This window comes from Platalea leucorodia (assembly GCF_965183815.1).
Source record: "Platalea leucorodia genome assembly, chromosome: 1".
Classification (NCBI taxonomy): domain Eukaryota; kingdom Metazoa; phylum Chordata; class Aves; order Pelecaniformes; family Threskiornithidae; genus Platalea; species Platalea leucorodia.
The window spans coordinates 134,963,705-134,987,623 of NC_138823.1; the positions used below are offsets into that span (position 1 = coordinate 134,963,705).

General features: G+C 38.2%; 1 protein-coding gene across 1 annotated transcript in view; it reads right to left on the reverse strand.

The window, feature by feature from the left end:
- The window catches only part of HDAC9 (histone deacetylase 9), a gene marked incomplete at its 3' end in the record, with an annotated part of 290,855 nt that overhangs the window by 203,546 nt on the left and 63,390 nt on the right, over positions 1-23,919 (reverse strand). The window contains exons 6-10 of the mRNA XM_082329553.1: positions 13,118-13,249; positions 10,197-10,312; positions 4,355-4,477; positions 1,739-1,949; positions 1,108-1,325 (exon numbers count right to left, since the gene is read on the reverse strand). Coding sequence (XP_082185679.1) covers positions 1,108-1,325; positions 1,739-1,949; positions 4,355-4,477; positions 10,197-10,312; positions 13,118-13,249 — 800 coding nt within the window. The remainder of the gene's footprint in view (positions 1-1,107; positions 1,326-1,738; positions 1,950-4,354; positions 4,478-10,196; positions 10,313-13,117; positions 13,250-23,919) is intronic.

Below are 23,919 nucleotides of genomic sequence, written 5' to 3' on the forward strand. Positions count from 1 at the left end.
AGTAGATTCCAAAGAATCAGTACCCCCTGGAAAGTTCACCAAGTAAGGTGGACTGATTTTTTTCTTTTCTTTTCTCTTAGGTAGAAGGGCTGAATGCCCGCTTTTCATCTTTTCTTCTTTGCCATTATCTCTTATATAAAGTTATTAAGTAACCCTCAAACAAAAGAAGACAACTAAAGATGCATGATTAATATCTTTGAATTACGAGAGGAGCTCCAGCAAACAACTTTTGGAAAGCTATGTAGTAAGTGCAGAAAAATGTTCTCCAGATAAAAGCATTTAATTACTTGCATATCTTAATTTTAGAGCAGGGAACAGCATCACATTTATTGTAGAAGCATTAACTCCTGATAAATCTGTTTAGAGTCTGTCGCTCTTTGTTTATTAATGGATGGTCTCTTTTCTTCTCCCCCTCCTCCCCCCCCCAGAATAAGGTGCTACTCTACAGGAAAAGAGGGGCACAATTCAACTCTGTATCTGATGTTAGCAATAGCACATTCTTCTCTTTCTCCTTATATGGTAATTTTATATTGCCATATAGATAACAAACTTTCATGTTACTAATTGACTTACAGAGAAACAGTTGGTTTGATAAAAGCTGATTAAAAATTTCTCCAGATGTTTAATAAGTTTCTTAAACAAGAAAGATAAATTTTATCAGCTGATTGAGTTCAAATGAGTTATATATTTTCTCCACATACTAGACCGCAATGAGAAAGCTTAAAATACAATTCAAAGGCAGCTGGATGGAATGATTGCTGAAGCTCAGAAGTGCAGATTAAAAAGTTGGATAGAAACCTAGTAATCTTTAAGGCGTCATTTACCATTCAACAGGAAACCACCTGTAATTTAAACCTGTAAGATGCTTTGAACCCTATTTTGTTGAATTGTATTCTTACTGATATCAAGAACCACTAATTACCTTTGCAGCATATCTCAGAAGCTGAAAATGAAGATCTGTACAACTGTATACACGAACTATGCATAAACAAGACACTCGTGCAAGAACCTGTCTACTGTCCATGACCACATGGCACCAATACCTAAACTTCCTTGTTAGTTTTCAACCTTTACACGTATTGGAAATTCCTCTCCTTGGGAACTCACCTTATTCATGTGGATCTGCTGCTGGTACTGTTTCTGCTTCTCCAAAAATTGTTGATGTTGTTGCTGGATGACCAGTTGGGCCAAAGTACTCTGAGGAAGAGGAGCTGACTGGGTTCGATTCAGTGGCCTGTGACGAGGCAGTTTGTGGGCAGCTCTTATGCCAGGTGAGACCCTCTCCTTCGCTGCTAAAGGAGACTGTGGATGAAGAGGAACCGCTCCTGCAAAACAAGGACATTTCAATCCTGTGTGAAGAACAACAAACTAATAGTTGAATAGGAGAGAAAGCTTTCAGCGAGAAGAGGGGTGTATATTGCAGAACTTTGCATCAGCGCTGATGCAGTGGGATGTGTACCACGTGCCTCGCCATGCTGGGAAGTTCAGCAGCTGCAAAAGAATGTGATGAAGTAATCATTTTCTCTTTTCTGTAATCACTGAATTCTTTCAGGCGAACAGACTGGAGCAAAATCACTAAAGGGGGAAAACAAAGATCCTGTCCTTTTTTCTCCCACCCTTCCACTTTTCCCAACAGTTAGGATGTATAGTATCTGTATTACCACATTTCGTTTAATGTGAATACAAATGTCATTAAAAACATCTTAAATTATTATTGTGTTGAAGCCTTGATCATTACCAGTCACAAGAAGTTTCTGCTGTCTCATTTGTTCTTTCAGTAACAGATGCTGCAAGAGAGCTTGGTGGCTGCTATTTGGCTTTCCCTCCAAAGCAACATGAGGATGAGTTGAGGACGGAGGAATGTTCCCCCCATACTGTCCAGCCAAGGCCACTCCTTGTCTGAGCGACTGGGTCTCCCCTTTCTGCTTTTCTTTGAATGATGATGAAGCCTGTCAAAGAACAACGGCACTTGTAACTGTTTTTCACAGACCTGGCCATTTATATCATCGCTTGATTAGATGGTCTTATGTCATACTTTATGAATACATATAGAAGAAAAGGTTAATATCCCTATCTTACACTTTGACTGTGAGATGAAAAGGAAGGAAGAACATGCCAGTTAAATGTAACACTGTGAGAAACTGAGTAATGAAACCACTTGAAAAAAATCAGTAATAAAAGCCAAAGCATAAGGAACTACTAGTTAGAACATTATTAATGCAAAGACAGGACCTATCCTTAAAATTCCTGAAGACCTTCCCACAGCCTCCTGCACAAGAAAATAGGGGATCAGAGGAAATAGTTTCCATTGAGTTTGGAATAGGCAAGGCTTGGTTTTTCACATAACTTTCCATCAGACAGCAAGCCAATCAGCAAAACAAAATAATTACCTGTAGTAGTGGGAAGCTATTACTTTTCCTGGAGCACTCCCTGACTCCCTGAAGGACAGCACAAATATAAGTTTTACCTTTTGCAAAGTAAATTTGTACAGTTAAACTCTCATTTGCAGAATCATCAAGAGCTGTTGTACGTGTGTGGCATTTTCAAGTGCCCTTATAAATTGCACAGTTATTGATTTAAAGCTTTTGGAAGTTTTGGCCCTTCAGCATTGCAAATGTACTTTATATTTCTTTGTTCTTTGTCTAGTTTTAAAAAGAAAAAAAATTCTTAAAAGAGCAGTTAAAGCAGAATAACATTTTTTACAGCAAGAATAATAACCTAACGGAAATAAGTGTGTTGAGGCCTGCAGATAACCACTTATGGTATGTCATGGTAAAAACAGTATCTCTCATAATCTGAATTCCATAAATTCTAATGAGGCAAACCAAGGTTTTCACTAATATTTTTCATGTGTATGCTTACTTCACACTCTGCTATCACCCTTCCCTGAAAAACAAACACCAAAGTAAACTTTACATTCAATTTGCAACTGCTTATTCTGGTAACAGAAATAAACATTACTTGCATAAATCAACCCCTTTGTTTTTTCTGATGCCAAAAGTAATATTTGGTGCTAGCTGGCCACATCAAAAGCTCCTACGATTTGAGTGAGAAAATTAAACATATTTTCATTTCCATTTTAATGCTATAAAACTACTTTGGAGCTAGTTATATTTTTGTGAAATAGCTAAGAAATTTTTGATGATATCGTCTGGAAAAGTAAGCACTACTTTTCATGATCAGTTCAATTTTTCCATCCCTTAAAAACAATAATTTGCTTATAAATATCTCATGAAAGGCTTCTAGAGAACTGATTTAAAGCTTACACAATTTCCTTTGCAAAGTTCTATATCTGATGTTAGAATGTTGGGTTGTAGCAATATATTATTGGTGAGAACAGTACTAAAAAAGCCATAAAATAACACAAAACTTTAACTTGAAACTACATTTAACACTGGAATTAAGTAGCACTTATTACAAAACATAGTGGATTGTATAGATTTTTTTTTTTTTACACCATGGAAAGCTGTACTTACACCCCTAGTAAGTTACCCTACAGAAGTTACCAATTCACGTTCTAAGAAACTTAAATTGCTAAAATTTCTTCAGAATTTATACACTGTTGTATAGAACCACCATATAACCTGTTTCAGTATTTTTACATTTTTTGCTGCAAATCAGAAAAGGAAAGTTTTGACCAGCAGCAAAATTTTCAGATATTTTACTGAGCCTCAGATTTCACCTCTAGGTTACTGTAACTTGGTCTAGATCTAAAGATCCTTATCCATCAGCATGGATTTCGATACATACCATGTCTGTGTTTTCATACATTTCACGTATTAAATTAACATTTAGCTCTAAATAAAGGTGATTGTTGCAGACTAAACAAAGGGCACATGAATAAAACTTGTCATTAAAATATTAAGCATTGTTCACATGTCACCGATTTTATTTGTCTGACTGATAGCACACCCCTCAAATAACAAACCTAGCTGCAGGAATACGAGATTCTTCCCCTACTGTGCTCCAACCCAGCTTAGGTTGCTACTGGAATCTCATAAAATGTTACAGGTGCTGTACTTTACCAGGTAGGGGTGATCATATAATTTGAACTGTTATACTAAATGATCTCCTGATACACTTCTCACCATGTCTGAAATCTGTTATCTGATTTGCAGACATAAATGCAATGCATGTGGTACATACTTAGCTAAGCTCCACTCTAGCACTTGTTTATTTGTGATTAAGAATGATTATTGCTTTCAACTTGTGCCCTTAAACGTTCAGATGTTGCCCAGTGCAAAGAAAGGTCTGGTTCCTACTCTGAATTGCTTATGTTCAAAAAAGAGAATAGACAGAAAGAAGGTTTTCTAGAAATAAAAGTAGACAGGAAGGATTGAGACTGGTCACTTACACTGATCTGAGGTTGTACTGCTGGAAGTCCCAAGGTAATGTTGGGCAGAGAAGGGGACGTGTACAGACTCAACAAGTTCACTGATTCATCCTGTATCAAAAGGCGTTGCTGTGAAACCAGATGCTGGAATAAAGGGGAAAAACAACAGAAGTATAATCTCCAAGCTTTTTATCTTGGTTACTTTATCCTCGTTATCCTGCTATATTGAAAGCCAGTTATGTATCATGCATTGGTTTGCATCCCAGTGGGGTTCCAGATAAGGAAAAGTACTGTCCCTGTGAAAAAGCTGTTGATATTTCTTTTCTTAAGAAAACAACTGGTTACTCCTTGGTTAGTAAATCAAATTCCCATGCAAAACTGAAATCTTGAGGATTCCTAGACCATCTCTTCTCATCAACTTCTCATTAGCTCAACATCAGTTCTTCTCATCAGCTGCACTTTCACTACTAGAAACTCAGTGGGAATTTAGCCAATGAATTAAGGAGTACATCTAGCTGAATCAAAGGTGTCACACATGTGGATGTCTTAGACTTTTACTTTACCATGGTTATTATAATTTTTGTTGTAAGGTATAAAATATGGTTTCTACCTAGGCCATTTATTTTCTTATGCAGATTGTGACATGGGGATGTTTCAGGCACGTTATTTACTTCCATTGACATGGGAATTTGGGGTAGAAAGTGTGGCAGATTGCCATATCTGCCATTTAAAAAAATGTACCGTCTCTGTATATGCATATATACAAAACCAGCATCCTATCATTCTCTGATGGTGGGATACCCCTCACAGCCTTCCTAATTCCCTTCAAGTTAAAATCTTTAATACTTCTTTTGAAACCTTGTGGTATAATTTTCAAGGACATGGAATTGCTGATATATTTTTAATTACTGTGAAGTAAAACCAGACATTCTACAAAGATCACCCTCTGCCTTTCTATTCTAGATTCATTGGGAAGAAACATAAAAAGTTACATTACCACAACAGGAACCTTTTTGAAGCCTTTGCGTTTCTGCTTTAACAGTCATGTTTTTCAACATGTGGTCTAGTATAGTTGCTTGAATTACATTTTCTGTTTAACTCTTGCTTCCCTCCCAGAACTTTAACACAATAAGAGCTACAAAGGTCTTATTAGACTTAGGAACTCTGGCATGATATGGTCCCCAAGGGAACAACATCCTTGAAAAAGAATACCCTGTGTAACAGTATGACACAGTGACTGCTTTCTTCCCAAACAAAAAGCATATGGGACTCCAATAATAGACCACCTCCAAGAGGGATACTGCACACTCGGGCTTTGACTAAAGTAAATATAATAACTTGTCAAGCATGTTGTGGGGAACTGTAGATTTTCCTCTGGACAAACCTGGAATATCAATTAACTCTGTAAAATACTTTGTGCTAATACAATGCAACTTCAGACCATCAATGAAAAGTGGTTAAGCACAAAAACACAGGATGTTATTCCAAAACATAACCTTCCTCATACAGTTTGTTTGGAGATACGACCTATCACTGAGACAATAACAGTAGAAGTCTATCTCTGTAATTTTCTTTTGGTACCTAGGGAATGTCAACAGATAGCATAGGAAACAAAGAAGCTTCACTTGTATATTACATTAATTCCTGGCTAACAGTGTCTTCCCTTGATAACATCCACCTTTGACCATGAATAAAACCAAGTATGTCAAGACTATGGAGATATTATTGAGGGAGACTACAAAGATTTAACTGAAAAAGGACACTGCAGAGGCCCGTATGTGCTTCCTAGGATATAATCAAATTTGTAGCAACTGCAGCATCTATACAGAGCCACTTCAAAACTGTATGTTTCCTTTTTGGCTTTCAGTATGCCACTATTACCTTCTAAGATTTGAACTAACAAACGTAACAGTGACAAGGTGTATAGCAGTAAAGCACATTCCCACATTAAGTTCAGGTATGATTGTTTCATGAGGCAGAATCAATCATGTTATGTACCATGCGAGTTTAATGCTGAAAACAGGAATTTATTAGTAAAAGCATTTCCATCCAATTTTTAATACTGCTAATAATCAGTAATTTTCATTTGGGGAGGTAACTGATTTTTGAAAATATTTTCAGGTAATATTAGCCTTAGTGTCAGTTAAACCTCATCTCCCAAAGTAAGTTTAGTAGCCCACCTGCATAGGTTAGGGTCCTGCATATGCTGAGGCACAACTGCATGACCCCAGCTGCAGCTTCTTTTTACACAGATGACAATACCTTGAAACGGTGGCACAAACTGGAGTTGCCACCAGTGTCATTTGGCAGCACAATGGCTAAGCCATGGTCCTCCTCCTACATGCAGACTTGATGGTTTGGACTGGCACCTAAATTACCCCAAAGAGCAACTGCCCTACTTGCTCCTCTACATACTTACTGGAACCATGGATCCTGCTTTCTGACGCTTGAAAGATCCTGTCAATAGAGTTACCCTCTTTCTTAAAATAGAGTACAATAACTAAATGTAACAGTACATGATGATCACCAAGTAACCATGATTAGTTATTGTACTTCTGTTTTGGTACCAGGACCTGCTGAGGAGCAGGAACACCTATTTCATGTGTGCATGTTTATATGCACATTTACACATTAGGAGGGCAGCAAGAGGAAATGGTTTGGCTTTAATACTTCTAAATTGTGAAGCTACAGTAAAGTTGTCAAAGCTTTGAATATTCACAATCATATTCTTATTTCTTAAGGCTTTTGGGGTGGGTTTTTTCCTAATTAATTAGTCTCTCTTCACATACACTTGAAGCAAACCTCACCAGCTGGTCAGAAACCTACACATTTTGCCACTAGCCACTTGCAAAGAGCACCTCAAGGAGCTGAGTATTAGAAACAGTGCTGTGGGGCTGCACAAATCAAGTACATGTTTTTCTGCCATACATGTCATTTATGTCTCCTAGATAATCAGGCAATATTGTAGGAAACGCTGCTCTGCAAAGCAGAAATGAAAGAGAAGGAAAACAATCTGAAGCCCACTGATACCAACTGGAAACTTTCCATTGCGTTCAATGGCTTTTGACCAGGTTGTGAATGCCTAATATTAATCATTTCACATGAGTAAGGCAGGCTGTCCCTCTGAACTCAAGGGACGTGCTGTGCAGGGGCTCAATCCTGCTTGCATTTCTCATGCAAGTAAGATTTAGCCCCAGCACAGCAGGTGACCTGAAAATGTACGGCATGCTACAAGAGACAAATAGCTACTGCGGTGAACCTTGATGATACTGGAGACAACTGGGCCTAATAAAAACAGTATTTTATTTATAAGGTGCAATTAAAATCTTGAGTTTAACTTTCAAGTTTCATATAATGAGACCACTGTTTTAACAAATAGTACTGAAAGTACCATTAAGGGAACTGTGATAGCAAAAGATTATCTGCAAAAATGTAGTAGTTGCAGTGCACGTTTGTTCATTCAAAAACATGTAAATGTCTACCCACCAGACTCTTTGCTCCGGAGGGTAAACCACTTAAAAGTCTCGCTATTCAAATGGATATGGCAAAAATACTCTAAAAATCTGTTTCATTACTGATAATGCTCCAATTCTGTGTACGCACTAGAGTGTAATCATTTACGGTACTGACTCGTGTTTTACTGGTAAATGGCTCTCTGTCATAGCAACCTATTTTCCCCCAGCAAAAAGTGTTTTATTTGCTGCCATGAAAACTGTGGCTATCCACCCACTCAGATATGAGCACAACACTTACTGCAAATGTCACAACAACGATTACGAAACAACAGCAATGTGAGTCATGCAGGATTACAGCAAAACAAGTGATATTTTGGGTGATTTTGGAACACTTATCCTATTATTAGAAACTTCTGTACTTCATGTATCTGATGAAAAATTGATTAGATATATAGCCTTTGAGAGCTGGCAGCTAATGCTAAACTAGAAAAGAGACATGTAGCAGTTTGGCTGCTGTTAAACTACCAAAGAAAATCCCATTGAAATCAAAATGCACTGAAGTTGAGATTTATGGAAAAATGTTTGAGCCCACAGGACCACAGTATTCACAGTCAAGTAACCAGAGAGGTAAAGAAATCCCCGGCTGGATCCAGAAATGGAAGTCAGTAGTTTCAGCTTCTTAGCACGCTTCCAGTGAGCTAAGTGACCGACTCCAGCACGCAGAGCCCAACTTCTCAAGGAACTTTTTAGGCTCATTTGAGCATCTGTGATTGTATGGTGGGGCTATAACTTCTGATGTCTGGGACAGCAATGGCAAATGATATGCAATGCACTGTTCTATTAATAAACAGAATATAGCTCTGCTGGTTCTTGCTATAACCTTTCCAATCTCCCCAAACAGAGACTGCCAGCCCGACCAGACTGTATGCATGTCTGATGGTGGTTCGACACTGTGGGCAAGTGTCCAGAAACTATAACACGCAAAGTAACAAGCACTGTGTATCAGTCTGACACATTATTCCCTTTGCGTTTTGTAGTATCCTCAAGTCAATACAAGATCCAATTGGACAAAATTTCCTGTTTAATACAGGACTAACATCCACATATTAGAAACTTTTATCTATAACATTCCCCATATTAAAATATACCATGCAATTCCACTGAACTAGGATCTGATCTAATCCAAATGATGGATCTTATTCTGCATCATTTAAATTTCTTTGCAATCACATACAGAGGGGCTATGAGGCAAGACCACATGTTAGCCATCAATGCAATTTTTTTTTCTTTTTGGTTACGGGCCAGAGAGAGGCTACTAATCAGTGTGCAGAGGTCACCCACCTGCCCCCTGGATCATAGTTCACACACACAATTAATTCATTATGGGGAAAAGTCACTGCTGGAGGTTGAACTGCCCATTCCAGGTTTTTTTGAGGTGAATGTCCTGCCACTGACCTGGAGAAATAGCTCCATTAGCTAAAACTCTGTTAAATCACATTTTCTTATGCAATTTTTCTAAAATAAACAGTATAAACCAACAATTAATAGAAACCTTTGCCACCAAAGCAGGGATTGCTGTAAGTATAGGTACTGGATACAGAATATTGTGGAATCTGATTCTCTCTTAGTTGCATTAGTTTATTGTCCCTTTACAATAGTGCCATGGAAAGCGTGACTTAGGCACGTCATCTATGCTAAATGAGGTTCATCACAACTGATTTACCATCTGCATTCCTGTTGTTACAGGCACGTATGTATGAAACAGAATAAGGAGCAGTTAAGATTGCTTCTGTGTACAATCTCACTTTACCAAACAAGTATCCAAGACTCCTGGCATGTCAGTTATGTTGGTAAGTACTGCCCTGATAAGGAAACTGAGGTACAGTAAAATAAAAGGCAGATGTGCAAAATGATTTAGTCACCTAACTCCGATACCATAATTAAACAAGTCTTAATTAAAAAAATCTACTTCAGCAGCCATCTGAACCTGTGACCACCTTAACTCATATGTGTTAGGGTCACCAATGCCTAAATGACTCTTTTGCATGTGAAAGTTCTTCACCAGCGTTCAGCATTGTGCACCTCTTGAGGTTATCCCAGAAGGTAATGTTCTGCAACACAGATGCTTCCAGGTTCCTTCCATAGCTCCCTCCCACTCTTCCAGTAGCATTACTGCTGCTTTTGTTTGGACTTTTGTTACCAAAGAGTCTCCTGAGCATGCATCTCATATATGAAGATGGATCTCATATATAACATATTCTGATGTCAGCCTGCAGTGTCCTGGTATCCCAGATAATTATATCTTCTGCAATTACTCTGCTTGTGAGTATGATCAAATTGAAGTTTCAAAACTCTCCAGTCTAGAAATCTGAGGAATTGTGTACCCAAAAAAAGAGAAAGACACTTACCTCAGCTTGAACGTTAGATGGCAAAACTGAGGTTTCATTTTCTGTTACACTGCTGGTCGGACCATTGCTTGGGGAACTGGGACCTGATCCAGGAGAGCTGCTACTGACTGAGGATTCTGAAAAACAGATTAAGCATACATGGATTTCACGCTGGAAAGAAACACATGATCTTGATCAATTGCATACTCTTTATGGCCAGGGTTTTTTGCTGTTGAAAAGTATCTATCGGTTATGCTGTTTACTTACGTTAAAGATTTTAAATTCATCCTCCATTTCCTTTGGCTTTCCTTTTACAGTGCTAACAAGGAAAGATACTCTTGGTCTTTCCCCTTCTGATCTGTCTGATTCACAAAGGAAGAATTTACTATTTATTTTTCCCACAAAGATGGTATGATACTCAGTGTCAGGCAGAGATACAGACATAGAACTTATAATAAGTAAAAAGAAAAGGAAGTCTTTTCTTTTTAATTGCAAAGAGTCCTGCCTCTGTAAGAGATCAAAATGACAGAGATACCAGGCTTGCAAAGGTCACGATAACATGTCGTCAATTCATGAGGCCTACTGCCATCTCCCTTCTGTTTAGAAAGGGGATGGGAAGACCTATCATTACATACGCAAGTAATAATGGCAAAATATACACCAATTTCACTACATCTTTGGCACAAATACGAAGGAATATCTACAGCATACAAAAATCTTAAAATAGCATTTGAAAGGCTGTGTGTTATCTTGATTTAAAATTTCCTGAGTTCTGTCTAAGATAAAGGGGAAGAGGATGATCTCATTGTGTATTGTTGTATTAAGTTATTCTAATCCTACACTGATACGAATTAAATTTATGTAATGGAAACAGTTAACAAGGTTAGAGACGGAAAAGCTCAGCATTAGTAGAGATAAGCCTGTTTCATGTGATAGCTTTCAAATTAAAGTACTCAAGAAGTTAAACTAATTAATATCTAAATGTGGCAGTAAATATTCTATAGCCACTTCTTTGTTTCTTCACTCCTTCTGTTTCAGTTCACATGCAAAAATATATCCTCACTTTGACTGAAATTACCGGGAGATCTCCTAGCTATTTCTTGAACCTGTTGTTCTTTCCTACTAGAGCTGACTTTGATTTACGGAAGTGAATCTGTACTCAGCTATGCTAACTGGTCAGGTAAAGGTCTGCATCATATTCTCACTAGTTTTTATAGAAGAGCAGAAACACAAACTTATTCTTTTTTCTCAGTTCTTTAAAAATTACAATAGCACTTTCTGTATAAATAGGCATTTAAATAAAGGGATATTTTCAGTTAAAAGAATAAAAACAAAAGGAGAAAAAGGCTTCAGCCAGAAATGTTTGATCAGGGCAGTTTTGATTATGAAAGCTGCAAAATGTCATCTAGCCGATATTAATAATTATAATGGCAATCTGCAAGGCTCCGAATTACTGTCAAGGCTAAGAAGAGAACACATTTATTTTCAGGTTTCTGCTCTTTCAATGGCTGCAGAAAAAAATTCCTGGGACAAGTATTTCACTTTATACCTGAATTGTGAGTGTACAAAATATAAAGAAATCAGCTAAAACTAAGGAAGTGGAGATCAAGAATCTCATAAGAGCTTCGGCAAATGGAAATAATAAATTAGCAAATTTATTAGCAAATTTTTTATAAAAATTCTAATCTGGAAATAATTTACAGGGAAATTACCTTAGTTAGTTACTTTCATACTTACATTCACATCCATGTCCCAGATTTACACAAGACATATTGTGAAAAGTTGTCACAAGAGTTGCACATATGGGGACACTGATGTGGATTTGTTCCTGTTGTGTTATATTTCCATCTTGGTGTGACATAATTCTGACATACCAAGTGAATTCAGATACATGTCTGACAGACTAGTAACTGTTGCATAAACATATGGCCTGATTGTAACATCACTTGAACAAGCCATGGAGCTACCAAATATCGATGCAAAGTCAAAGCAAGAAACGTCAGAATGAGGCCAAATACTGTAAATGCTCTTTTCTTTCAAATGAGCGGATAAGGCCTTGGCAGCATACTAATCCTAAGGACTAAAAATCAGAGGACTTTAGGCTGTCTGGGAACTCGAGTGCAATTCTGAAAAATAATATACGTGACAAAATTCATCCACCCAGTCACTTTTTAAGTTCAAGGGCAGGAAAAATATTACAAACAAGTACTACTCAATAACAAATTTTCACTTCACTCTTTTTCCCCTTTTAATCCTCCCCCATATGCATAATTCTGTATTTTTACATGCTAAAAGTTCCCTTTCAAGTACTATGAATACTTAACTATCTGCTATGACCAACAATATGCCACTCAATATTCAAACATTTCAGCTCACTCTTCTCGAAAAACAGCTTAGTGAGCCCTTACACCAGAAACAACTAATCTTGACATTTTCAAACAAGAGAAACCAGAGGGGTAGGGCCAAACACAAGATTCCAAAATGTCATTGATTAACCTCAGTAATACCAGATAGGTGTTTCTGTGCTTTGTATTAGCATCTGCGTTTTCCATGGAAGATGGGAAGTGGGAGATGCAAGACTCAAAATGTTGTCCACGTACACAAGACACAAACTAGGGGAAGAGACTATTCTTGTTTTCTCCTTTGATGTCCCTTACCACCAACAGTCTACCATTTATTTGTTCTTGTACTTGCCGTTTTAAAGTACTGGTTTCCAAGCTGGTTTGAAAGTACGGCTTTCAAATTTACAATGACTTTTTAGTAAGTGGTAGAAAGCTGTAGATTACAAGCTATTTATAGACAACCATTTATTTAATATGGTTTTCTTTTCAGCAGCAGAAAAAAAAAGATACAACCCTTTGTTTAGCAGTTTCAATTCCAAAATACCATCACAATTCTGTGAGCAGTCACAGCTGATAGAGAATTTCTCCATTCTTAATTACCTGTCACCTCAAAGAGTCGCTTCTTGAATGAACTGACAACATTTCCATCCTTCCTCCTGAGTAAAGGACTGCTTCTCCTTTCTGTCACCTTTTGTTTTAACCGTGAACGTACCTTCAAATTGGGCTCTGAAGCTGGAAATGAAGAGAAGAAAATAAATGATTAGAAACCAAATTAGTGCTTTGTGTCAGACACCACTGATATTCCCTGTAGGACCTCATCTGATCCGAAGAGGGCTTGGAGGCAAAGATTTTACTGCCCACCCTCCCCAGCCATCCTGCTGCTCCTCATACAACTCCATTTTAGATTGGAGGCTAGAAAAGAGAGGAAGAGAGCTGACAAGCTTCGGATCCCAGTATTGTTCTCATCCCATTTCAACTCTGAAGTTACCCATTAATTATTGTTAATAACATAATTATTAATTAGAGATGAATACAACTTTTATTCTACATCATTTTTATCTCTCTTGTAGGTGAAAACTTGGACGAAAATACAGCTTGGAACTTGGAACCTTATGATTGGATTATGGTCTGATGACGGAAATAGAAAGAAGCCTCCACTGGTGCCTTTTGATTTCTCTTAGAAATATAAATTACGACAAGCCTTGCTGGCAGAACATTTCTTGGTCAGCAATTTTAGGCCCAGAACTTCAATGTTTTCTGAGTAACGCACAAAACAACTAGATTTATGACAGTGTCCTAAGAACATTTATACAGAAAAATATATGCTCTGAAAACGACAAAGTAGGATTGATTCCCAGAAAACCTAGGATTATATTTAATGCACCTTGGGCAAGTTCCACCTTTGTTTCCTAAATGGACAAAGCCTTTTCATATGAAGGCCAGAGATGATGCTCTGCTGTGCTTTTTATTTTGTGATATTTTTAGCATGATAAAATGTTTCATGTACTCATTTATCTGTTCTTCTAAGTAAACCCTCTATCAGACAGACTGCTAAGAGCTGGTGAAAGATAATTGTGGAATACAATTTGTTTATATTTCCCTTTCTGGGACTGAGGCTTGGCTAAGCAGTATCTCAAAATAGAGAGAGCTGGAAACTGGGATCAGTTCTCTCTCCTATGCACAGACTTAAGCCCAGCCCCAAAGAGGGAGAAAGAGTTAGCAGAAAACCAAAATAAATTAAATCTTCATTTAATTCAGCATTATACCATTTGTCACTTCGGGGCAGGAACTCAATCCTACGCTTGTAATTCCAGTCCCTGCCCAGCATGTAATATCGCACATCTGCTTCCTGCTGTCCCACGTGTTCCCTCGGGGCTGGGGACGTTAGAAATGCTCATGTGAGAGCAAAGGGGCTGCACCTCCACCGCAGCGCTGCTGTAACCTGCAGCGCCTGCAGTCGCGCGCCGGCCTTTGTCACGTACTACGTTGCTCTTGGCAAGAGCTCCCTTCTAAGTTGCCTGTGCCTTTCAGTGCATTTCAGACCAAGATGCACAGGCTAGCACAACACTGGAAATCTTTAATAATAAAAATATTAACAAGAAATTTATTTTTTTATCGCTTACTACCATTGTTAAGACCAATGGTTCTAGCGATGGAGTACAGATGACTTGTTTGCTGTCTAAGATAAAATTTCCTATGAAACTGAAAATATAAAATATAACAACGGGCTCACATTACACTACATGCTTTCACCACAGATCTCATCCAGGTATGATTACATTTGGAAGAAAAGGTGCTCAGTCCTTTTGCACTTACAGTTATTTCGATTTATACTATTCCGTACTCTTAAAATTTAGGAGAATATTTCCATACTCGTGACGGACTAATGTGATACAAATCCTCTGCAACACTCACTGGAGAAATGCTCCACTTCTATATGAATGTTTTATGCTCAGTAACAGCAATTGCCTTTCTGTTTTTACCACATTCCCATCATATTCTGCATCTGAATCAATCATATAAGCAGAGAAAGCAGACTTTGATGTCAGTGTCTGAATTTATAAGCCATCTGAGAAGACAGCCCTTGCATGAAAGATGAAGATAATTTTTAAATGGAAATAATCCATTTTAAAATGAAAAGGCATGGAGAAGAGTGTTTTTTAAATTATAAAATAAACCTCCCAATAAAAAACAAAGCCAAAGTTTGAAGAGTGTTTGTTTCAAATACTGACTTTCTTGAACGTCTCTCATGAGACACTGCCAGCTCCTAACATGGTAGCAGTCAGGACTCAATGGCTGGCAATAAGAATTCAGGTTTCAGTGCGCTAAATATATAAATTTAACCAATTATAGGATGTCTGCTACAATGGACAAAATGCAGAACTGGGAAGTGGTTTCTTGACACTCATCTGTGGCTGAGGCACTCACTTGCTGTGTGACTGCAGAAGTCACTGTACCCTCCTGCCCCACTGAAGTTGAAGCAGAATTATTTTTGACTGCAACAGGTATGGGTCACAACAGCAATCTTATGTGCTTCAGTGCACTCCTACATGAAGGCAGTAATAACACATCTGTAACTGTCAACTCTCTTCTGATAGTTAAAAAGGCAAAATTAAGCATTTTAAGCTTCAAGGATAGAGCTATGGATTAAAATTATAAATGTATATACATATATATACACACACAGACTGCCCCAAAGCACATACGTGAGATTATTTAGAAATTATTTTAATCCTTTAAACTCTGAAATGCAAACAAGTGAGCAAAAAGTGAAAATAAATTTTTCAAACATTTTTTTTTTTTAAGTTAAATTGTTTCCGTAGTATTTGCAAGGCACTTGGAAAGCCTTAATGGCAAATGGTGAAGAATTACTATAATTAATCTGCACTATGTTTCAAATGAGCATTTGGTTCAATACTTTAACTAGTGGTTCTTAGAAGTGGTCTATAGAGGAATAATGCTTAAAATAACTGTTTTACATTAGGCACCCCGTAAGTATTTCTGCTGCACATTATTAGCACCTTTGCTCAGCTTAATTAATCCACTGCCAAGGTTGACTATGTTCATCACCCAAAGGCATTCTCCAAGTGGAACAGAAGTGTCACATGGGGAGCCTGTGCCAAATAACTTCTGAGGCTAAAGCTTTACTCACCAGCTTGCTGCAGAGTAGCTTCCTCATGGATATATGAGCCCCTAAGTATTAACCTTTTTTTACTCCATTAATACCACAAAATCATTGAAAAGACCTTCATGGAGTCTATTTCTTTATGCGGTGTTTCAACCGTAAACCAAGACTCTGACTCAGCAAGATAATTAATGCACATGGCTAACTTTCTGTACACCAAGCATCCCACCGGGGTCCAAGACTCAAAACTAGATTAATTCTACCCCATACAGGATATGTCCTTTATCTCACCTTCCTGAGGAAACAGGGCCTCTCTAAAGCATTGGAGGTGCTGAATGAGGTGGGGTTTGCTGGGTTAGACGCCAGCAACTATAGTGGGCTGAATCATCTGACCAAAGATCCAAAATGATAGATACAAGAGAAAAACAAGAGCACGTGGCCAGGAGCGCGGCAGATGAGGAAAACAGTACTGCACGTTTTCATGGCAGCAGGCTGGTAGGTTGGGCTATTCATCTAAAATCCTGCTAAGAACCAGTATACATCCGATACTGGTCTAACTGGCCACTATAAGCCTAGCCTCTTTGTTCCACAAATCTTTGCACTTCTACTACATTTAGCACTTTGGAACAAGTAATAATCAGTTCCCACTTGGAGAAAGGGAAAATATATTATTTGAGAGTGTTTTGTTGCAAAGAAAACAAAAAGACACAGCTGTTTTCTCTGAAGGCCATCAAAGCCCAGGTCATTGATCTCGATGGGAATCAGTTGACACCCATCTGAGCAATTCACTTGAGTGGATTTCAGGAAAGACTAGCCTGATAATGACTTTGTTTATGTAACTGCAGCATAATTTGCAATAATAAGATGTTGCAGTAATATGGCTTGTTCAGTCTCATCGCTATTACCTTGCTTATTCTCTTTTTAGTGCTGGTAATAATGAACTGGTATTACTCTTTAAATGACTGTAAGTGGGAAACAGGTAGCAAAGATATAGAAAGTATTAATTTAAACAACATCAGAAGATATCACAGGCAACCACCTAACTCCTTGGCATGACTTGTAATTATCTCTACAGGACTCAGCGTCTCAATGACTTTTCTCATCTTTTATGGTGGCTTCATATAGCAGGAAAGAAGTAAGTAACTGTACTGCCAAAAATAGAAAATATACAGGCCTCTATGTAGGTACACATTAATTTCATCACAATAACCATCACTGCTCAAGTTAGAATCTCAGAATAGAAAACCGTTCTCTCCCATGTAACATGATACTGAAACACAAGCATGAGAGATAGGAAAATGATTCGGTGAAGTCATTATGTCCTGTACTCCACTTCGCTTAATATTAGCAATTTGCAGATACTAGCATTAAAGAATACAGCCTGGGGCCAGATTGCTCCCAAATGAGCTGAGGTTTTTTTGACAGGGCTTTGCTTCACTGTTTCTTTTTATTAAACACACAGAGATATTTAAGAAGAAGGGATAAAAATCCTTTCTACGCATGGGGAGAGGACATATATATGAAGGGAATGTAAAAGATAATAAGGCACTACTTTCTGATGGTTCCTGGAACACAGTACTACTTTTGTATCAGAAGAGCGTGTGCCAACTTCAAATCAGCATTTAATGAACCCAGGCAGGAAATGGGGGATGGGAGAGGGTGCGCAGCGAGCAGGTCCTCATCTCGAGGCTAAAGCCATATATAGGAAACCTGAAGAACAGAAAGTGAGCTTTTGTCCAGACTTCGAAAAGCTCTGAAGCGAAAGCATTTCCTTTTCCTCGCTGGCAGGCTGGCTTAGAAAAGCTGTGGGGCAGTCGAGGTACATGATGCTAAATTTGGCTACAAGGATTCCAACAAGAGCATGAGCAACAGCGGCAAAATTCACATCTTACTTGAGGATAATAAATTGCTCCCTATTGCCCAGGCACCAGTTGTTATCTCTAAGATCGTTTTGAAACAATAACTTGGACTTCTCTAATGTATTTAAGTCAACAGACACAATTAAGAAACAAAGACTTCATGATCTTGAAGTAAATCTTCCCTGGTATTCGCTATTTCTTTAGCTGTCTTTTTTTTAAGCTATGAAGGGTCATATATTATACTGATTTTAATATATTCTATGCTGTACTCCATGCAGGAGTTTTTATTAATTGCGTTTTTTCCTGCCTTATATCTAACAAGTCTCAATAAAGGAATACATAGTCACAGAATCTTCCTTTTTTCACACCACACAGATTGTTATTATTTATAGCATTGCACTAGAGACCCATGCACAGATAAGCATGATGTGCTTTACAACACACAACCATGACAGGCCATGCCTGAGATAGCTTAAAGTCTAAGTTATAGGGCAAAAGGATGATGTATGGGTATAGACCAACAGAGGTACAAGAGAAAATAATGAGATGGTACTGGTTAGCATGATGGTGGTATTGCCAGCATACCAGTGGCTTATCCTTTGTCAAGTTTCTTTCTAGCACTGTGTCAATTGAGAATTTTCAAGAAGATACTGAATGTGGATAATGAGATAACTTTGAGATCTCTGTCATGATTTCACTTGAAGCAAGAGGAGCAGAATGGGAGAAAACATATTGCAAAGAGATCCTCATTTCGTTGGGACCATTGCATAGCACAACAGGTTCCTGGTCCATGCTGTGGGCTCCCAGTCACCGTGGTAAACATATATAAGTAACAAAGCAGCCTGCCTGTCTATACCATGCCAGGACCTGGAGATCAAGCAAAAAGTCAAATCCCACCTCTCTACTGCGCCAATGAAAATAGCCAAGAGAAGCATATCTAAGGTTCCTAAGAAGCTAGTCTGAGCGTAGTAGGTTAGGGAGAAACTTCCCAGTTTCCCCCTCAGGGATGCAGGTAGAATGAAAGGCACACCATACTCCCATGCACCATCAGAAAGGACAAATGAGGAGATAGTCTGGGCTTCCTCACCAGAACTATGAATGTAACCAAAGCAAGGCAGAAAGGCAGAGAACATAGGTCAGGTATCAAAACTGTTTCCAGCTTCCTCAGCTGCTTTATGGAGAGCTGTGAATGAGTTTGTCCTTCCGAGAGACCAAACCGTCTCACAGCCTCTCCTCTGCCACATGTGGTTCTTGCAGACTTGTAAATAGTCTCTGCTCTGCATGGAGTTTCTGACTTCTGCTCTGGCTTCCTGTAGGCAGCCACAGACTGTTTCAGCCACCTCCACATAGCTGAATATATTAGGCATTGGCAAGATGAGCAGTGACTTTTTGCTTTCATACATGACTGACTGACATTTGCTGTAGAAGGCCACGTCCTGATACAAGACAATACTAGACAATGAACACGTGGGACATCCTCCCCACTGTCTGGCAGACTAGGAGATACCAGCGTGTAGTACAATTCGGTAGGTTCAATGACTTCTAAATTCTGGTAATTTAAAATGTCATTTCTGAAAAAGTTTTAAATTAGATTCATAAGACTGAAAGCTATTTACACATGCCCTCTAAAGCTCTTCCAAGAACTACATGGACCTGGCCGCTGGGTGGTCCCAATGAGGTGGGAGCACCAGATACAGCAGTACAGGATGGAGACACTTTGTTTTTTTGGCTTGCATCACCTAATGTGTTTTCAGCATATACCGAAACTGTTTCCTGTACAACCATTCGCTTTAAGGGGAGTGCTGGTCATATGTGAAACCCTTTAGTCCTTTGCTTTATTTTACTTTTGTAAAAGGTAGAATGCTTTATTTATTCAGACTAAGGTAAATATCCATTCCCTAAATAAAAAAACAGGTTTAGTGAAACACATGGTAAAAGAGCTAATTAGATTAGAGGGGATCTCGCAGCCCTTCAACTCTCTTCAGGCTAAGGAAGCCAATTTAACAAGATTAGCAAATTTTCATTGATTTCCTAAAGAAGGTTCAGAAATGAAATATTCCCTGAAGCTGTTCTAAATATCTACCTTTTCCTTGTTACTCATTACAGTCTGTATGAAACATAAAATTTCTGTTTTATTATCTATGCAAAAAAGTGTTATCTTTTTAGGAATGATTTTTTGAGTTAGATGTAGGAATTACTTAGTGTACTGCTTGCATTTAGCCAAAATTAAAGATCTTTATATTTTTTATGAAAAGCTGATCAGTGCAATTTATTTCCTGTTGATATTTGTTCTGCATGTAACCTGTGGGGCAAAAGAACAGGTCTCTTGATAGAATTCTTAATAATTTCTATTCCTTAGCACAGAAACGGCATCTCCTTGCATCTGCACCACTGGGCTATGTAGCAGTTTCAATGAGGCCATGGTTTCACTGGGCCCCTTGAGTCCTCATTACATGTCAAGTCTTCTGCTAAAACCATGGCACATTATTGCCATGTCAGGTCCTTCTTAATCTTCTTCCAGGTAAACTAATATTCTTTTCCAATAATAAATAGGGGATTAAAAAGCAAATAATACTATACTGTCTTGAAACATAGAATAAAAGAACAAGGGTATTTTAAAATTAATTCTCATCTTCGTTGCACATCTTCAAATTCTACAATTTTTTTGCACTTTAATAGCACTTATGGAAGCCAAATTGTATCTGAGTTCTCAGGAGGTGTAGAGGAGAAAGAAGGTGAAACGGGCCATTTAATAGAGGGCATCCCTCATTTGAATGGTAATAACCAAATTTAGATACGCATGACTGGCAGTCCTTCTGGCTAGGTCTCCAGTGGTTATTCTCACCCCCACTTCTGACCACGTACACCAGTCGGTTCTAGCTGGGAAGCAGTAACGGGAATATAATACCATACTTTCTGCAAATATAGCAAATCCCACTCTTCAGCCTAAATCCTCCTCCAACATCCACTGAATCACTAATTTTGCACAAGAAAAAAATACTTTCTTCATTGAAGAAGTGCCAGAGATAATCCCCTAGTCCCAAAAGTTGAGGCTTTTGTGGGGTCACAATCTGACCCCTAGATACATGATTTATTTCTTATAGAATAATCATGTTCATGATTATGTTGTTCCCCAAGCACCATAGAAGAAGGAATTAGTTAATAGAGTGATTAAATCCCACAGATTTTAATCTAGGAAAATATCCAGCAGTGATAACTCATTGATGGCAGGCAAAAAGTATAATCTAATAGTTCATCAGCCTTCAGAAACTGATGATGAAACACCATCACCTTCTCCCCCAGTTTAATGGGGCACCAATGTCATCAGTAGATGAGAGCTGGGCAGGTCTAGATTGCTGAAGCGTACTCTTTAGAAGAGTTGTCCAAAGACAACACAGAGTACAGGATGCCAAGAAAACAAAAGCAACCAAAACATAGTATATCTTGCTTTCCTAGCAGACGAGAACTATGGGCCAAATTCAGCTCACGAGTAGGAAGGCACTTCAGCTCCACTGAAGACAAATGAAGATAAAATTGGCCCCAAAGTTGTTTGGACTTTCAAAACACGTTTGTCTAACTTCTGTAGGCAAGGTTGACTTTGTGAAAGATTCTCTCCATATTAAGTGAAGTGAGGAGAAAAACCCCACCTGTTTAAAGTCTTAATTAGATGTTGACACTGCACCTTCAGAGCAAAACTGAATTAAAGCAAGTTTACTTTTAGATAGGTCCTTTATGCTCTGGGATGTAATTCCAGTGCCCTACAACTTAATTAGCTAAATATACAACGTAACCTTGCATCTGGTAGAGTAATTTAACAGGAATAATTGTGCACCGCCATAACTCAACGAGACACTGAGGAAAACCATTGAAATGCTATTTCCTTGCCTTTGGAAGAGAATTATGTACAATTTCAGCATGCTTTGCATTTCTAACAGTTAAAGCCAACAGGGAGGTATCACTCTCATTTATATTACTTTCCCATGAGAAAATCAAAAGCAAAGTACAAAGCTTATGCCGTTGTTCATGAATGGCTCCGTAATACTTACTTGGCTTTAGCCAGAACATGTTATTTGGCAGCTAAAACCCTTAATTAGAGTTGTGGGTTTGAACAGATTTTTCAGTTAAACTATGTTTTGCAGGAGTTTGGAGAAGTGCAATCTTTACTAACCAACATCTATTTTGGATGATCTGATACCATGTGATTTCCACTTTTCACTTCTCTGTCTGTTTCTCTCTTTTTGCCATCTTTTAGATGTTCTTGTTTACTTTTCTAAAAGTTTTCAACCATCCCTGCCCTAGATACAGTGGAAGAAAAATCCTAGTCCCACTGAAATCAAACAGGACAGTTTCTACTGACTTCAAAGAGTCTCAGATTTTATATGCAATATTTTGTAACTTATTTATCCAGAGGGAATAGACTTTGAAATGCCCATTAAAACCATTCCACTTCATTTTCAATGGACATTATGCTCTTAAAATGCTTTAGATTTTGGGACTGCTCCCTGCTCCTTATTTAAGCTGTTTCCTTTAGGTTCAAAAGTCAAAAAGGTGTCTAGTGTCTATTACCTGCTTATCAAAAAGTTACACAAGCTACTTGTTAATGCTAATTTATAAAACGTTTCTGAAAATATACACAGTTTGTGTAAGAAAACCTTTATGTAACCACATGAAGCAGAACTTTGTAATTCAATTGCGGCTATGCATTGGGCAGTAAAAGGAGAACTAAGATAGTATTTAGACCAAGATTGTATAATTAGTCTAGCCATTAAGAAGGTTCAGTATCTAGCACAACAGAGTACTTACTGGCAAGACAGAAAGTGATGTATATACAAGTAGTGGGATTTTTGCTAAAACAGAAATACAGTGAAAAACCTCTATCCAGGTCATCTTGAAACTAAGCAAGAATCACCCACGCGTAACACCTTTGCTTCCTGCAATTAAAAGTAAGCATTAAATAAAATATATTAGACCAATCTTGCACTGATGGGAAGACTATGATGGTCTTTATGAGAATCATCCTGGTGCAGGCCCTGGCAGCTTTCATGATACCAAAGCATACCTATACAAGTTCTTTTCTCTCTGACAGTGTCATTAAGCCTACCCTAGCATTCATTTGTATTTAGTTTTAAGCTATCTCAAAAAATTTCCCCTCTAAGTTGAGCTAAATTAGAGTGACAGGGCATCCCTCCTCATCCCCGGCTTAGGAGGCTGCAGAACCCTGATGGACCGGAGATGACGGCAGCCCAGCAGAGTAGCTACAATGGTATTACATTTCCTTAGAGCTGCTGGCTCCCGGCGGCTGAACTCTGTTTTGGCCTGGTCATTACATGAATCTGGAAGAAGCTGTTAACAACAGTTTGCTTCAGGTTCACTCTTCAATTGCAAGTGAAAGTTTCTTCTCTTTCTAAAACCTCTTACTACTAATTATGCCCTCTCAAGTTATTGATAGTGAATTTAGGAAGGCTAAAAAAGTCTGGTGATTAATGGGAAGACAAGTCAAGAAAAAAATGGGTTGCGAATCAGGATACTCCTCCCTCCACAATAAGCACCGGTGATCTCCTTTGGGCACATCACCAAGTCCAAATTTGTCAAGACTGTTCATTAAACCATGAAAACAAGGACTCTGAGAGGCAGGAATGCTTAGCATCCCTGAAAAATGGGATAAAATGAGGAGAATCGTACCATGCTTGCCTTGTTTCCCTGCTTCAATAAACAAAGTGCCTCTCCCATTTATTGTGCTCACTCATAAACTCAGAGTAAAATAACGCTTCTCTCTACTAAACTTGAATTCATTCTTCATTTTGGCACACAGGGTAATTGAGGGTTTGTGATCCTCTAAGCCTTTTTGTTTACCGAAGACCAAAAGAAAACCAGCTTTTTCATATACTGTTACTTCACAGGAGAGTGTTTTCCTAGAA